The 18253-nt window shown below is 39.5% G+C and overlaps 1 protein-coding gene across 1 annotated transcript in view; it reads right to left on the minus strand.

The window, feature by feature from the left end:
- Positions 1–8628: 8628 nt before the first annotated feature.
- qsox1 (quiescin Q6 sulfhydryl oxidase 1) overlaps positions 8629–18253 on the minus strand; it is a 31643-nt gene continuing 22018 nt past the window's right edge. Inside the window, exons 10-13 of the mRNA XM_028027994.1 lie at positions 17739–17877; positions 16625–16801; positions 10473–10634; positions 8629–10252 (exon numbers count right to left, since the gene is read on the minus strand). Coding sequence (XP_027883795.1) covers positions 9474–10252; positions 10473–10634; positions 16625–16801; positions 17739–17877 — 1257 coding nt within the window. The 3' untranslated portion in view covers positions 8629–9473. The remainder of the gene's footprint in view (positions 10253–10472; positions 10635–16624; positions 16802–17738; positions 17878–18253) is intronic.

The following is an 18253-nucleotide window of genomic DNA, read 5'->3' on the forward strand; positions in this document are numbered from 1 at the left end:
AGAGGATGGTCCCTCCGGAGGGTGGCTAGTTCAAGCTGGATGAACTCAATCTTCGCTTCCAATTTGCTTCAAGCGCGGAAAGAAAAGCGCCCAATGCGATGGCGCCTCGCTTCACCCAAATCATCTGCAGCCAGATGCTAGAACCCACGGAAATATCTGCTTCCTTTGACTGTTTTGATAATAAATTGTAATTTTTTTCCCCAACACACTTAAATAAATTTGTTTAGCAGTCAGGTGGATTACGACTCAAATAATCATTGGCCCATTGGTAATCTTGGCCAACGACATAATTAATGTGTTTATTCAAGTATTTCACTGAAAACTATACGACAACAAACAATAAAATAAAAATTTAATGAGATTATAAAATAACTAACACATATGGCTGTTGACTAAAAGATAAAATAAAAGCATTTGACCTCATAAATCTAAATTTTTCAAAATTATGCTAATGTAAGGATTTTCTGCATAGCAATTCAGATTATGTGCACGAAAATAAAGAAATCTGATTTGCCTTCTAGTAAATCTGCAGATTTCCCTTGTGCAGCAGCTTTATCTTCGCCACAGCCTGTATACCACTTATTCTTTAAATCGCTTTAAACATCATATTGTTGAGCTCTTCAGTCTCTTTCATCTGAATGCTCAGATGGAATTCAGTAAATAGAAAGCAGACATCAGCCTGCTTAAGAAGGCGTATATATAGGTTTTTAGACATTTTCCGCAGGTGTTTCATCCATCCATCCATCCATCCATCCATCCATCTATCCATCTATCCATCCATCCATCCATCCATCCATCCATCCATCCATCCATTCATCTATCCATCCATAACTGCACTTTTACCGCAGAAATCCTTCAACACATTATATAAAATATGCATACCATCAATTCAATTATTCTGATTGTTGCGATCGAGGCCACCCAGCTGTCCTGAAAAACAATGGACATGGGGAAAAATGCTCTTATCAGCTAAACGCAATGCAATTAGAATAATTGAGGATCCAGAACGAGAAAGGATGTGAGCACGCACAGCTGCTTTGTTGGAATGGTTTTACTCCCACCCTCATCTTTAAAATGACATGCCCAAGAATTTGACCATTACATGATTTAAAAAAAATAAAATAAAAATAAATAAATTTAAAAAGGCCACAAAATATTCTACCCATACATACATACGACAAATAAATAAAAAATAGTGGATATTTTATAAATAAACTCATCTTTTTTCATTCTAAAACTTCTATTTTCTGTCAATAGACAGAAGCAGAGAAAATAACCTGAATAAAACCCATGCTGGAGCACAGAATGTTTTGTTTGTTAAAAAAAAAAAAAAAAGCGAAGAAGGGGGAATAATTTGTTGAGGAAGCAGCTCTGGGGCAATAACTCAAACAGAGGGCAACTCCTTTGCCACCGCTGTGACCCAGCCACCTCTAATTAGATCTAATATTTCAAGGGACGAGTTCATTGACAACTGGGATTCACAGATCCATCTTACTGGTGGAGTCAGAAACACACAGCATCCCGCAACTCGCCGGGTGAGCAGCTTGTTATGGAGCACATAATGCATGAGTGCAACTGTGGGTGCCATCAGTCATAAAACCATACAGGAGGCCGGATTTGCTGTGATCTTAAAGAGAAACCCCAAGGACTAAATTTATTATGTTCTGCAAGGATTTGTGCATAAAACCTTTTCTTGTTGTTGTATTACGTCACTCTATTAAGGGTCAGTCATGCTCAGAGATAACATGAGATCAAAATCTGAAAACAAGCGTGGCATTTTCCAAGTATTTCTGACCTTGATGTGTTAGTTTGAGAACACATTGCCTCACAGTTTTGTTGTTAATGCTTTGGGTCAACAACGTAAGGGATTTATTTAGTTTTCCTCTCTGCAAAGATGAATTGCTCCTTATCATGCAAACCTACCTAATCATGGGTGGTCCTGAGGTTCCATACAGGGTGTCTCCTCTCCCATCTTTACTGCTCCTCCTCCTCTTCTTCTTCTTCTTTTTCTTCTTCTTCCCCTCCGACCCATGTTGTAAGTGGACGCTCGTCAACAAGCATCGGCAGCAGCAGAAACAGAAACTCCGCACTTTTTTCCCCCCGGCTTTCTTCCAACAACATCGCGGGCAGCGAAGGCACCGCGTGTCCCCAAGCATTTGGTCCGAAAACAGGAGAGGAACAGAGAGAGAGAGGCAGAAAAAAAAAAAAAAACACGCGAGGGGGGAAAAAAACCTTAGAGGAGAGAGCACCGAGGAGAAAATTAAATTGCACTTGGGGGGCAAATTCTATTAGGGAATAGTTATTGTCTCCTGACAGCTTCTGTCCATTTGGGTAATTAGTAGGAGAGATTGGTAGAACAAACGGAATCTATTCCCCCCGTCAGAAATGATATTTTCCAATTCCCTGATTGAACCTGACCCTGTTGTGTTCAGGCGAGGCGGTAATAGGCTCGTTTGACAACAAACGGGAGGACATCAAATACAGGCTGGAAGAGGAACAACAGCGACAACAGTAATAATAATAATAATAATAATAATAATAATAATAATAATAATAATAGCCCTGCGACGGACTGGCGACCTGTCCAGGGTGTACCCCGCCTCTCGCCCGGAACGTAGCTGGAGATGGGCACCAGCAACCCTCCCGACCCCATTAGGGACAAGGGTGAACAGAAAATGGATGGATGGATGGATAATAATAATAATAATAATAATAATAATAGACTTTAACAGAAAACTCTTCGTGTATCTGGACCAGCATTCTGATGGGTTGGTACCTTCCCAAGGTGTTGGTGTGTCGGATTTTCGTCCAGCTTTCTCACATTACACATAAGCGAATAATTCATGGTTGTGGCTGAATGACAGTCCTGAATGTCTATGCTGTGATTTTATTTTCACATACGTTTATTTTCACGATGTATAAACAAACTTGGATAATGCAAATATGAAGATTCCTTGCTCATTTTTGCACAATTTTAGGCGTCTTTGGAACAACTACTACATGGTTAATCGCAGCTGTAGTCCTGATAATTTACCTACATTAAGAAATGCGTGCATTCATTTTAAGAACAAGTCTGGAAAAATTAAGAACCTCATTTTTTTAGTTTGTTCTTTTCAAAACACCTAATCGCTACAGTTTCACTAATCAGTTTTTTTAAAAGCTAGCGGTGGAGGAAAAACATTAAACAAACTCAGTTTTATCTCTGTTTATAAATGAAATAAAGTATTTATAAATCTCAAAATTAGTTTTATTCGTTTTATCCTGCAGAATAATTCACTTAAGGTGTGATGAGTCTATGAAATTGAACTAGACATATTAGTCCAGACTATAGAAACAGCTCCTATAAATTTAGCATCAAGCATCAAGCCTAAATAAGGCTTAGAAAACTCTTTCCGGTCACAATCCCAGGTCTTGTTACCTTTGTCAGAAAGCCACATCGCCTGCTATACTTTTAAGACCCTTGAGACTTAAAGTTTTACTCTGGCACCAAAACGTCAGCTCAATACTCGATGCGCACGAGTTAATAGATTTTAAAAAAGACATCAAAGTCCATTAAAGCTATAGTGAAAGGGCGAAGCTTGTTGTTTGTATATTGTACATTATCATGAATCAAATAAAATCTGCCTGTCATTGTTTCCATACACTTATTTGGCTGTGAAATATGATCAATCACTCTGGAACCAGATAATTTGGGAAACAAAATCCAAAATCCAGAATAAACTCTGATTATTTTCCCGCTGCGGACTTGTGCGACTAAAGGGCCCCTGTTTCAAACACACTCATTCAGGGGGAAAGTAGGAGTGAATCTTCACAGGAAACTGAACGACAGGAGCGATGCCAGCTGAGTGAATTACAGCAGAGTGAGTGACGGCTGTTGGTTCTACTCCAGCTTCATTACCCAAACACTTCCTGTAAGCTGTTTGCTCATTTTGACCAGCAGGGACCCGTTTCCCAAAAGCAGCTGAAGCGTTAAGGTGACCGAGATATTCTCACTGTGATGTTTAGAGAAATGGCGGTAATAATATGAGGTAGATGATTATTAGAGAACCTCATAATGAAAACAAAGGAACATTTGAGGAAAAAAAAGGATGTTGATGTTTCTTCAAATTAGGTCTGTTTTCTCAGTTTATTGGTTTATAAAGAAGCTATTTTAAAATGACCCAACAAAACAGGCTTTTTTTCTTTCATGTTAATAAACCACAGACGTTTTTTGGATTCATATTGAAGGAAACATCTACTTCATTTCATTAGCTACACTTGTTCAGTTGCTTAACACAAATATCAAATCAGCAAATCGGCAGCGACTTAAAACATTTAGGCCGCTAGAAGTGATGCCTACGATTTAATGAAGTGTAGGAAAGAAGATTTATGGTTTTGGATGCTGAGCAAGATGATCTGACAATTTCGGGAAATGCTCATATGGGATTTTTATTCACTTTTTTTTTTATCAGGTTTGGAGAGAATGGTGGAAAAATAGAACCTTTTCTGTGGATGACACAACGTTGTTGGTGTCAGAGAAGACAGACAGGCAACAGTAGCTCAGATAACAATTTATTATGGCCAAGATATTGAGACTTCAAATCCTCTCAGCTCATACAGCTTCACATATGCTTTTCACATATAGTCAGACGATAACCAAAAGGTAGAATATGGGAGTTCAGGCTGGTATTGGAGATATTTCCATGACTTTGGACCACTTAATATCAGTTTAGCGTGATATAAATCATCCACCTCAAACTGGTTATTTTAACAGATTCAGAGTTCCAGTCCTTTACTACCAATGGTACCTAATGAAGTGGTTATAAAAGGTGTATAAAGATGTTGTTAAGTGCTGAAAGACTGCTGGAGGAGCCTGAAAGTGGACCTGCTTCCTTGATGTCTTAGTTTGGAGGTTTTCTCAGCATATTTGACTTGGAAAAGACCCAAGAGGAGACAAGCTACTCCTCAAGCCAGGGGTCTGCAATCTTTCTATTTCAAAAAACTGTTTTGGCCCTCCGTACAGATAAATAAAACCAGTTTGGAGCTGCAAATGTTACATGACCTTTTAAAAAAGGAAAGCTTATATGAGCAATCATTGCATTGGATTTACTTTACATTTGTGTTTTTGTTTTATATAAGAAATGAAGAAAAGAATTTCAATTGCAGAAAAGAGTGTGGATACATTTTATTCCAATGTTTGCTGATATTTGTAGAACATTGTGTAAAGTGGAGCGCATAGTTTAAACTTATGACAAAAGCAAATTTCAAAAGTATTAGTTGTATGTTAAGTGTCTATTTAAAAGAAATTACTACAACTAACTCATGAAAAAAAGAAAAACTGCTTAAACTTGCATCTGTTATTATGTCTATATTTTAAAAAAAACATTAGTTGGTTCTTTATGATTTTATTAAGAGTCATTGCAAAAGGTCTAAAAATCCACTTGGAACCGCTGGCTGGCTGGCTGGATGGCTGGATGGATGGATGGATGGATGGATGGATGGATGGATGGATGGATGGCTGGATGGATGGATGGATGAAACTCAGTTCCTTCGGGACTTTCTGATGCTGGTAAAGTTAATAAAATCCACTGTGATGCCAAATGATGAAAAACACTCAGTGGGACAAAAGAAACGGATCATGTGTCTGGAGATGACGTGTCTCTGTTTTCCAACCACCAGACTGGATCTGATGCCTCGGCTGGTTGTTAAAAAAACCTTCTCACCTTAAAGAGATGCACCTAGATGAATGGAGGAGGGACTGAATCAGTAAAATGAGATGGAGCTGACCCGTCTTGACTCCTGCCTTTAAAAGGGTGCATATTTAAAACCTGAAAGAGGATCTGGCTTAGTTTGGTTGTGCTATACACTGTTACCATATATTAAACTCTTCTTCATAATTTATTTACCCCAACTCCCACCTTCTCCATCTGTCCACACCAGGGAGCTTTATAGTATTATTAAAGTCAAAAGGAGAGATGACAGAAAAATGCATCAAGGCCCCCTGCATTTTAATATCAATACGGTAATAAACACAGAGGCAGAGAGCTCACAGGAGAAGAGTGACTATAAAACTCTGCATTGTCTAATTTATGAAAGACAAAGAGGGTAACAAGGTGAGGTTTCCACTCCTTAGGCAGAAGTTTCGTCACACAACAGAAAAGCTTTCGACAATGCAAACATTTTGTTAAAGTACTGATTAATCTCTTTATGTTACCTACTTGGTACTTTTTTTTTTTAACCAAATTTCAAGTAAAACTGTAGAAGCAGAGTGTAAATATAACCACAATGACTTTAACGTGAATCAAGGAAAGTAACTTTCTGATCAAAATGCAATAATTTACTAATGTAGAGGAAGAGTGAGCCCTCATCCAAAAACAAAAAAAATGTTTTAAAGTGTAAAATATACTCTACAAATTCCAGATTTGTCACGGATGGACACTGCAGCAGGTGTACCCCAGTGATGGACTGCAATGTTCCAAGAGACTGCAGTCTCAAAAAAACCAACAGATTCTACCTCAGACCTAAATATGGCCCAGCCTCTACAATATGACCTAATGAAAGCAACCAATGCGACCACAATATGATTTTTCTGGGCATTTGTTTTGATATTCTATATTTTTGGACATTTTCCACGTGTGCACATCCTGGCTTAAGTTAACCGCTTTGGCAAGGCACTGCAGACACTTATAACAATGCAGCCAACTTTCTCATTAGTCTGAACCATCACATCCTGCGACTCACTGAGGCTCAAGGTACCTGATAAAAGGCTAATGTAGAGTAAGCAGCAGAAAGCAGCACCCTCTCCAATCCTATAACAAATGCACGTTACCATTTAAACAGATTAAGAGCTCAGATGTGTGAGATTAAAGTAGCAAAGTCAAATGTGATGCATTGATTAAATATGCAATTTATGCAACCTAAAGACGAATATGAATTTTTACTTTAGTTTCCTACCTAAAAATGTAGATATAATGTTTGCTTATAAAAAACAAAGAAGAAAGAAAAAATCCACCCAGTATGTGCATCATTCAGGAAAGTATCAGAGATTTGATTCAGTGAACCTGAATCTTCTCTGCCTTGATGCCTGTCTGCTTTAATAAGAGGCTATTAATCAGCGTTGTGTGTAGTGGAAGCGGCTGCTTTAACTATTGTACCATAAAAATCTGTCGCACAGTGAGGGCTGAGCATGTGGTTTTGATAAAGAGATGAAACGAGTCTAAAGATGAGATCAGCCTGAGTGTCAGACAGGTGGAGGTAAAGGCCACGAGTCCAGGGAATTCAAGGCAACGTTTCAAAGAGCACAAAGCTCAAGATCAAGGATCACTTGTCCTTCAGTTGAGCTTGTTGTAAACGCGACATCAAACCCATTTCTTTAACATGTCAATCCATTCTTTTATCCCCCGCCCAGCTCACGGCTCGTCTTTCATCCCTCTCATCTGATTCCCTCCTTCCAGTCCTGTGGGGGCCCTCAACAAGCGCCCACTTCCAAGTGTACGTGTGAGGATGGAAGAGGCCCCACGAAAGCCGATTGCGTTTTAATAAAGTTTATTATGTGCAGGGAGCTAATCCTCAAGGGTAATCTCTCCTCTCCAGTCCTAAAGGAAAGCTGGATTACTCACTTGCTATAATCCCAATGAAATTGTTAGGATTTAGCTTGCGGTCCACAACAGATGGCAACAGGCTTTTTCCTTCAACCTTGGATGGTTTAAGCCCCCATTTCTACATGTAACACCCCGATCCTCCTTGCCTCTTGTTCCTGTAGTCTTGGTCAAAACAAAAACAAAATCTGGTATTCCTGAATATGCTCAGCAACACGGGATAAAAACATTTTAAGAGAGTGCGTGCTATGATTTAACTTGTTTGTTTTGAACCTTTTTACGGAATAGGTTTCACTTCATTGACCAGTGGATGACATGTTGTCACAACTGTTTGGATTTCAGGGGTATTTTCGACACCAAGACATAAAGAATTAAATAAAAAGTTGATACAGTCCAAGAATTGTTCAAATTGACTGGCAGAAAGACTGAAGAAGAGCTACACATAATCAGTTTGCAACATTTTTTTTGTAGCAATACCTCGATGTTGCAATTGCAATAACCACAAGCTTTACGGTCAGTATGAGCAAAACTCACGTCACAGGATAGGATATGCCCGGTGACATGAGTGGTTCAGAAACTATGTGTGTTAAGATGCTGACCATTTCCACGAAACTGTGAATTTGAACAGGAAAGGTTTTTAGATCTGGAAAAAACAAATACAGTTTTATTGGGAGAATTATCAATCTAGATGTTTTTATGTTCCACATAAAATTAAGAAATGCCTTATCAAGTTTGATAAAATCATTTGTCATAAGACAAGATTGAAACTGAATTATAGGAATTAAAAAATATACTAAAAGGGTATCATTTGATAGTCCAGTTTTTCACTTCACCGATTGTGGTCAAAAAGTCCCGTCATAATTTTGACCTTGAGTGTAATTTTGACACCAGTATAGACCAGTCCTTACTTATTATTGATATGAAGGTTTTATATCTATAAATGAGTAACTTATGAAAAAGGGTATTATAGTCTTAGAACTAGTAATATAGCCCAAAAACTGTGCAAATAATTCAGTTTAACTATTAAGACACAAAGCACAAAAAAGCAAGAAACATATCAAAAATAATTTTATTGATTCAGAGTGGCAAATATAAATTTTATGTGAGATGACTAACAAATCAAGCCTTTTCTGAAACATTTTCCAGTGTGAACTTTTATCATTCCACAGCACATCAGCAACCAGTTTATCCCACCATGTGGACTAGGAAATGTAATCTTTTATTCAAAAACATCTGATAAATATCATTGAAAAGCAGAGAGACGTACCGGACTGATCTCCTCAGCTCAAAGACTGACTGGTCCTCTTACAGTATGAGACGACACAAACCAAATTAAGCATTGAGAAGGCTGCCTTAAAACAATTAATTTTAAATAAACACTTTGAAAGATAAATAGGTTTAAGGTGGCTAATGTTCAAGACAGTTTACTATTCGCATGACTGATAGAAACCATGTTTATAAGTAATCTTAAAGGGGTTATAGAAGCATTATAAAGACGTAACAGCTAAAAGGCATGAAAAGATGGGAGAAAATTTTAGCTAAAAAACAAAAAACAAAACAAAAAAAAGTGGATCTGATTTTTCTCGACTAGTGGAGGAAAAAAGGCCAAAAACAAGTTATCTCTGAAGGAGTTTCAACACCCCAAACAGGAACGTATGGAAGTATGCATTTACACAAATTTTACACCACTAATCATCTCTCTGGAATGAATCTGTAAGACACGTACACTTGTCGAAGTACCATCTTGATTTTGTTTTAATTAAAGCAATTCACCACTAACCCAAGACATCCACACTGACAAAGTTTTAAAAATAAAAGTCATGTTCCAACAGCTTGACAAATTCCCTTTTAACCCAGTGAAAGTGAGATGCTCAGGTGAAATTTTACATGTTTAGTTCAAGGCATAGCGAATTTAAACCTTCGTCTCCTGAGGCGGTTTCTAAAGAAAACGCACATGGCTAGAAGACACGTGAAAGAAAGGGCATATAGAATGACACACAAGCTAATGTCTAGATTTGAGAAACCGACGCTAATCACAGACATCCAGTGGCCTCTATGGTTCAACTCAACCTCCCTCCTGAAATATTGCCCTGCCAGTTCTCGCTTTTTCAGCCCCTTTCCTTGGTGAATTGAATTCATCTCATTGAATTCATCCACTGGCTGCAGGCCCACCATGCCGAGTCCTGCGTCCAGCTCCATGCCGAGGCTGAACGCTGGGAGGGGCTCCTGCTCTACCTTTGTTTGCAGGGTGCGTTGCTTAACCAGGCTGGAAGCAGCCAGTTGCAGAGCCTTGGCCTTAAAATGCTGGTTCACGAACGAGTCGAGATCCACGATGTCTTCCCTCCGCGGACGTAGCCTCATCCCGATGATGCTCGGTATCCGGTGAGCCTGCTGGTGGCCGCGGTCGCTAGCTGCAGGAGCTGGATTTTCCTCCCCGCCTTCGTTGTTCTCCTCATAAGCCTCCGTTTCATCCTGTGGTCCCTCTTCTTCTTCTTCCTCTTGGGGTCCCTCGTCTTCCTCCCCTTCTTGCACAGATGATGGCGGCGGAGATGTAATGGGGTTTGAGGCTTCCCTAACTATTCTGTCTGCATGTCTTTGAACCAGTGACTCTTGCAGCTGATGGGAATGTTTTGCCCTTTGCTTTTCCAAAATCTTGTCTTCATTCTCAAGATAATCTGAAACAGAAAAAGACATTTCAATAATTACTGCCTTGCAGTAGTTTCAAACACTTCCATATGCATCCTGTTTCTATGATAAGGTTGATGGTTTGGACAGACTTAGACACACTCTGATCAGTCCAGATGTAGAGCTGTGACTTTCTGAAGCTCTTGAACGTAAAAGACTTCAACGTTTTTGTTCTTTCCTAAAAAAAGAAACCACTAGATTAAAGAGTACCTGTTAGGATGTGGCTGGAGGAGAAGTAGGACCCGAGGAAGGGAATAACCTGCGCCTTGTTCCAGGTGTGCTCTCCGTTGTACTTCACCGTGTGGCAGGACGGACACATTTCCGGGGACGGCCACTGGATCTTTGGGAAGTAAGGGTCTTCACTCAAATCACCTGGTGGGGATGATCACAGACACACAGTATTAAAGCTTAACATAATCTCAGTCACACAGGAGAGAAAAGAGGAGCAACAGCTAAGAAATAAATGCATTGACAAAAGAAAGACCTGAAATTTGAGAAAATGTTGTGTGTATTTTTCTTTAAATTTCACAGTTAATCTGCTTCTCTCTAGTCAAATACATTGCATTATCATCAGTTTCTTATTGCTTATTTTTGCTTATTTTTTTTTATCAACATGTGTTATATTGTGATAGCACATGTGAGCATTTTTTATAATTTTATTATCTGGTCAAAATACAAACAGTAGCAAAACAAAAAGACAGACTGCTTACATCAAGAATATGTATTTAAACATTTAATTAACAATGTAGGCCTTTTGTTGTCGGCTGCTAAGAGCTACTGATGTTTGACAGCATTTGAACCTTTACAGAAGTTAAACTCTGACAATGTTATCTTTTTTCATTATTTGTTTCTGGATGTGTGTGTTTTTTTTTTCAAGAAATTTACTGTAGGCATATTCCAGATACTAGCAAAAAAGTATCTATACTTATATTTTTACTTTTATCTGTATTTCTCTATAAAATTCCTTGCCTAGGATTGTAATGCTTTTATGCTTTTATGTAGTTTAGTTTTATTCAACTAAACTACAATGCATCTTTTTAGACTGTGGAAAAAATCCACACATGCACAGAGGCAAAATCTGCACAGAGATGACTTTCTTGCCAAGAGGCAACGTTGCTAATATTTGCTAATATCAGTGACATGTTCCTGTTTTTTTTTTTTTCTTGCTCAAGTCTTGTTGAAGAATTTTGAGCAAATGTGATAAACTGCAAAGAACAGGTCAATTTGCACTTTTAGTTAAAGACAGTGTTTATGAATTAACAGCTTATGAATGAGAAATATCTAAGAATTACTACAGAACACCTTACCTTCTATACAGATATAATCCATATAATACAAAATGTAAAATATTTTTGATAAGCACCATCATAATTTAACGTTTTAAGTGATACATCTAATTCTACTTTTACTCTAAAAAAACTAAATTATTGCAATAACTACAGCAGATTAGAAAAAACTAAGTTTTGTTTCCAGATAGCCGCTTCCTCTATTGTCACCTCTTTTCCTCTCCTTGTTGACTGAAGGATTTAAGTGCATGGAGGACGGGATGCAATCTGTGGTGAACCCATTACATCTTATCCCAGTGCTCGTAAAAACTAAGTGCCCATATGCATATGTGAATGTATCCGTTTGAGTGTGTATATGTAAATCACCCGTCAGCGTTTGTCTGCATGTAATCTATGGATTGACATTGTGTGCGTTTGTGTGCATGTCTGCGAGTGTGTTCATATGACAGGGTCTAACAATGATCGATGGGCTTCTGGGGGTGTCCCAGTGGGAGGGATGGTGAGATAATAGATGTTACCAAAGTGGACAGCTTCTCCCCTCAAACAAACACACAGCGCCGCTGTTTTCAGGCGGCAGACCTCTGTGCTCCGAACCACCTGTCATGTTTCTCCACAGACCCCTGAAAGCAAACCCTAATCTCCAAATTGAAGATGGGGGCGACAGAAACTCAGGCGGGAGCTGCCCTTCTAATGAATTGGAAACTTTCTCCTTAAATGTGTTCTTGTTTGTAGCTGCTGCACACCTACAACAAGATTGGCAGAACAAACATGAGCGCATGTACGCAAAAATCAAGCTTAAAAAGATGCCACTGTTCACAAGGACACACAGAAACACACACAATGAGGGCAGCATCCAGTAATAAATTGCTTGTCACCAGCAGGCCATTGTGTGTATGTGTGTGTATGTGGTGTGTGTGTGTGTGTGTGTGAAAAGAGAATAAGCAGAGCAGCAGCAGGTTTGTCACTTTACAGCGCTGTCAATTTACATCCTCCACCACCTCCAGATTAATCTCAGTCATGTGTGTACGTATTCTGCATACAGTGCTTTACATAAAGGATACATCAATTTTATTGTATCTTGGATTGACGGCTGCTAGTAGGCGTGAAGGGGTGTGTGTGTGTGTGTGTGTGTGTGTGTGTGTGCTGCTTCTTAGCTGGTGTTAGTGCACGTTTCATATGCCTCCCCACCTCCTCCTTTATTCTAATGAGGCGCCATGTTTGGGAACAGAGTGACTTCAGTGACTCCGGCTGCACAGATATTGTCACAGGAGCCTGTTTCCGAGCTGCTGTCAGATACAGGCAAACATTTTTATAAATATGCATCGTTGAACCAGCTTCATCAGCACTAAACTGGTGAACAGGAATCAATTATACCACAGAGTAATGCGTAATAATGTAGATGACTGCCAGGATGTATGACCAATGTCCAGAGCAAAAACTTTAGGGCGTCTCTATTTTTCTATTACGTGAAAGTTCATGTCAAGTGAAAGCACCACGCTTTCACTTGACATGAAAACGTGGTGTTTGTGCTCTGACTGACCTTACATAGACAGGCGTGTGCCTTTCCAAATTAAGTCCAATCAACTGAATTTACCACAGGTGGACTTCATTTAAGTTGTACGGATAATTAGTGGAAAGAGCTCAATGTTGAGCTTCGTAGCAAAGGATATGAAGACTTAATTAAATGTGATTTATTTGTTTTTGATTTGCAAAATCTGAAACTTTTCCACATTGTTGTAATAAGATAATTGTATTTGGAATTTTTAGGGAAAATATTAACTTAATGCAATTTGTCATAAGGCCATAACATAAAAAAATGTGGAAAGTGAAGAGCTGTGAATACTTTCCGGACGCACTGTACCTGCCAGCAAACGCAGACGATCCTGCTGCTGCAGAGCTGGTCTGTCTGCAGAAATGTGTCTCAGTCTCAGCTGTTGACATGCAGCAACAGGATGGAGCTGCCACCAGTCTTAACTCAGCTGCTGCAAGGCCCAGGGCCCTGGGGCCTCTTTGTTGCCAGCTAAATTAATTGTCCGGCTGCTTTACAAATAGCTGATCTTTCATGCATGGCTGCTTGTAAAAGGAGGGGCGGGGAGCCGTGCTAAAGAGCTCCACTTCAGGAACAACGGAAGAGGAGGGGTTGCCTGGATAGGGAGATGGAGTGTGCTTGTCCTCAGGGAAGACGCCGCCACTCACTGAAACAAACGCAACCAATTCTGTAATTCCCACAGCCTCTCTGCTGTGGACCTCACAGCTGACCCGCCTCACAAAGGCAGAGAGGATGTTCATGAGCTGCTTTGTCGGTGGGCGGGGCGGAGTACAGCAGGGGAAGCGTGTGTGGCGTGTGTCAGGGTGGTTGCCACCTGCCGTCATATAATAACTTGGGAATAGTGAGTGTGTTTGTGTGTGTGGTCAGATCCGTCTCTCCTCAGGGAGCTATCCAGCAGGGATGCAGCTCTATTGCTTGTCAAGCGGAGGCTATGAGTCCCAGGGGACGGTGAGTGGAAAGAGAGAGGAAAGACAGCCAAAGAAAGATGGATGGGTAGAAGGGGGACGAGTTGCATGGTGTTTCAGTGTCAGGGGAGGAGAGACGCACAGGGACGGGTGTCCTTCTGTGTCCTGCTGTCCAGGACACAAACCATCCCAGAGAGGGGTACAGCAACACACAAACAAAAGATCATGATTTAACAAAGTAAGCTGTTAATGACATAGTTGTTCTTAATGAAATCACACACTGGCAGACAGGAAGAGATACTTATCAAAGTCCACTTTCATAATGAAGAATAATTTGCTGGAAGAGCACAAGTAGTTAATATGAAAAGTACATAGAAGGGACATTAAATACTGATAAATAGAGATACAAAGAAATCTGCTTGTGACCAGATAAATTATTAGAATGATTAGCAATAACAGGTGGACCAGGCAGAAACTAAGTACAAAAAAGACAAAATGGTACCATTATCTTCAGCTAAGCTACTTTAAATCTGAGAAGTGTGTTAAAAATGAAGTTAGAGGAAACACAAGACGCCATTTAAATGACAACCGAATTTCTGCAGCATGTTGAGATAAGTGTGAGTTCATGCAGGGTAAATGACAGTGCGAGAGAGTGAAACTTCAAGGTGATAACAGGAAGGCTGCTACAAGAAAATTGCTCTATTTTATACTGTTGTGCTGAACTTTGCAGTTATGAAGTATTTACATTAAAAATATTAGAAAAAACATGTTTTTTATAGTGCCATCTCACACATGAATGGTGTAACATCACCCGTTCCCAATACTAATAATTAATAACTGGTCAAATCAGGAACACTAACATAACAGATTTTTAATGCTGTTTGTGTCATTTGGTTTTAAAACAGAAATCTGAAAATTTGCTTTAAAAAAAGACATTAAAGTACCACAAAAAAATCCTTATTGGAAATGAACTACAAAATTCTGACTTGAGCATCTTTATAGATGAGGAAACTTCTTATGCAAACACAAAAATAATTTCATGGCGTGCTGTGGTGGTGTAGGGGTTAGCGCGACCCACATTTGGAGGCCTCAAGTCCTCGACGCGGCTGTCGTGGGTTCGACTCCCGGACCCGGCGATATTTACCGCATGTCTTCCTCTCCTTCCCCCTTTCCTGTCAGCCTACTTTGTAAAAAGGGACTCTAGAGCCCACAAAAAGACCCCCTGGAGGGGTAAAAAAATTAAAAATAAATAAATAAATAAATAATTTCATATTAATTAACTGAAGGACTAACACTCACATTCCTGCACAGATAGCTAGGGCAAATTCTGGCAGATGAATAAAAAATGGTTGGAAAGTTTTCAAACAGTAGTGGGGGTCTGCTGGGTGATCAGTGCAGGGGCAAAGCAAAGGCAGAAGAAGGCCAAGAGGGGGTCAGGAGAAAATGGGGGTGGCTGAAGCAGCTAAAAGTTGGAGGACTAAGACGGGGATGACAGCTGGTGTCTGATCTGGGGATCCATCCTTCTTCCCCTCACCCTCCTTTAATCCAATTAGGACCAAGTGATCTTAAGAACAACCCAAAATATTGGAAGGTAAAACTTCTGATCCCAATTCGTATTGAAAACAGGGAAATACAGGATGGGAAAATGAAAAGGCAGGAGGTGAATTGGTGTAAACAGGTGCAACATTAGTTTTAAGTGTCTACTTTTCTTTACAGCTATAAACCAGAGACCTGTGTTTTCCACTAATAATCTGTTAGTAAAGAGTTAAGATCATAAAGAAACATTAGATTTTCTAAAAAGTCTAGGCAATCTCTTTTAGCTTTATTTGTCAAACTACTTTAAACCTAAGAATAATTCAAATGTATAAAACAAAGAAGGTTTCCACACTGCTGAAGCCCAGAAATCTATACTTGCTCTATTTTATACTGTTATGATGAACTCTGCAATCACAAAGTTTTCTAAGACAGCAAAAAGCCACCTGTATATTTGAGATATTTAATCATATGTGTCTTGTAAAGGTATATTTGTCACATTATAAGCAAAAACTTTAGTGTACTATGTAGAAACTTTATGCACGATGTAGTGAACACCTGAGAAATTGAGGAAAATTATACATAGCTTGAAAATGTTTACAAATAAAAATCTGAAAACTGTGGCATCTCTATTCGATTATATGTCTAAAATTAAGTGCAATTAGTTGGCTTCAAATGGAATTAGCAGAAAAAAGGTGAAAATGTGTCACTTTCCTTTCACTTCATGACATATTACTCTTTTTTTCATGTGTGAACCTGAAAACAATCATTGTATGGATATGTTAATGTGTTTAAACTCATAAATTTGTTAAAGTACTATCTTAACACCAGATCAGTGCAGGCCGGGCATTAAAACCGTCTAAAACATGGTAGGGGGTTTCTGGTCCTCTAAAGCTGGAGTTAAATGGTTTTAAAGATGCGTTCCTGATTTGAATCACCTCTAGTTTGAATGGATTCTCAGCAGATGGTGTGAATTCAGCTCCTTCAGTTTTGTTGGAGCAAAAATACAGCTAAAATATAGAGGACATCATCTTCCAAGGACCAGAGGAGCTCTGGCATTAACAGTTTAGCTGCTGTGGCGACTCTTACCTGCAATTCTGTTATTGACTCGATTGTGACGATACCACAACCACAGGACTGCTGATGGCAGCGTAGTCACTTCCTCCAGACCCTCCCTCGCCATGTTCTCAAAGTGGTCTGCACAATATCTGCAGCCAAAGAAGTTGTGGATGTAGTTTCTCATTGCATTTAGCACCTCCTTTGGATCTGGAGGAGAATAATGAGTTTAATCAGTGAGGTCAAGATGAGCAATTTTATCCTTTTAACTTAGCATCCACTATTTTTTAAGAAACTAATGACTACAGCCTGAACACCAGTGAGTCTTCCCATGAATCTGTGGGCCCACAGTGACATGCAGCTGGGTTAACACCATATTGAGGTGAATAATCTCTGAGAATGGGATAACCCAATCTGGAGATTAAATGTCGTTAACACTCTGTGTGAATGGTGGCCAGGCTGCTGTCTCAGGACCTCAACAGTCTAGAAACATATTTTCCCTTTGTCATTTGCTTTTGTTCTGAGCTTAGCTGGCCCTTTAGATGAACTCAGCCACAGGTTAGGGTGTACACAGACACCTGCGTGTGTTTATCAGGTGAATAGAAAATAAAGACAGTATGGGAACCTTTGTATTATTTGCAAAGTGTTGATAGAAAAACCCTCAAATGGTAACATGTGGAGGAAGTGAGCACATGGGCTCATTATTATGGTGGTCTTTGGGGGTCCAGATGGACACCCCTTTTGACCGGTCCATCTGCAGGTCGCATGATGGTCCATAAACCTCGGGATTAACCTCTACATGCATCTCATGTGTGTAGGGGTGTGTCGGCGTGTGTGTGTGTGTGTGTGTGTTTGTTTAGTGGGAGATTAAGGTCCCTGCCAGGAGCAGAGCCTCTGGTCATCTGCCCGTTTTATTACCCACTCACATTCCTCTAATCTAATATAATCCCTTTTCACACAGTCCCAATTAGGCTCAATTTCAGATGTTATAAAATGACACAACATAGGAAAATTTAAATAAGCATAAAACATATATCCCAATAAATCTTCATGCTTCCTGAGGTGTTGTGTTTTTTCAGCCCTCCACTGTCTTAGCAAGCATTAAAAACAGAAACTTTTTATTCACAACAATGCAAAATGTTTGCACCGGAGCCTCCAGCGTTGTTGGCCTGGACAGTGAGAACGTGGAAGAGGGTCCAGACCCCACAAGGATAACGTCTGAAGTGGGGTTGTGAACCCTGGCAGCCCACCCACCTCACTCCCTCAGGCAACGCAGCGTCTGGAACCTGACAGAAAGGAAACACAAGGAAAAAAGGAGAAACGGAATAAGAAAAACAATCTACAATGATAAAGTTTAATACATTAAATATGGTAAAGACGTTCAAAAAGTCATGTTGCAATAATTAGCAAATCTGCTGTCACAAATTTTTCTATTTTGTTAGCATTTGTTAACTTTCTATGCAGGTTTAAATGTGAGGAAATGAAGAATTGTTGGAAAATCAAGTTATTTCATAAGAGTATGTTTATCACTTTTGATGTGCTCCAAATGTGAATAACATGTTTGTATTGGGATCATGATTATGGTGTTCAAAGCATTCAAAGGGTACATCAGTTTTGTCACAATATCCCCATCTCATTTTTCTCCATATTTACACATGAACC

The sequence above is a fragment of the Xiphophorus couchianus genome, chromosome 9, assembly GCF_001444195.1.
Source record: "Xiphophorus couchianus chromosome 9, X_couchianus-1.0, whole genome shotgun sequence".
Lineage (NCBI taxonomy): Eukaryota > Metazoa > Chordata > Actinopteri > Cyprinodontiformes > Poeciliidae > Xiphophorus > Xiphophorus couchianus.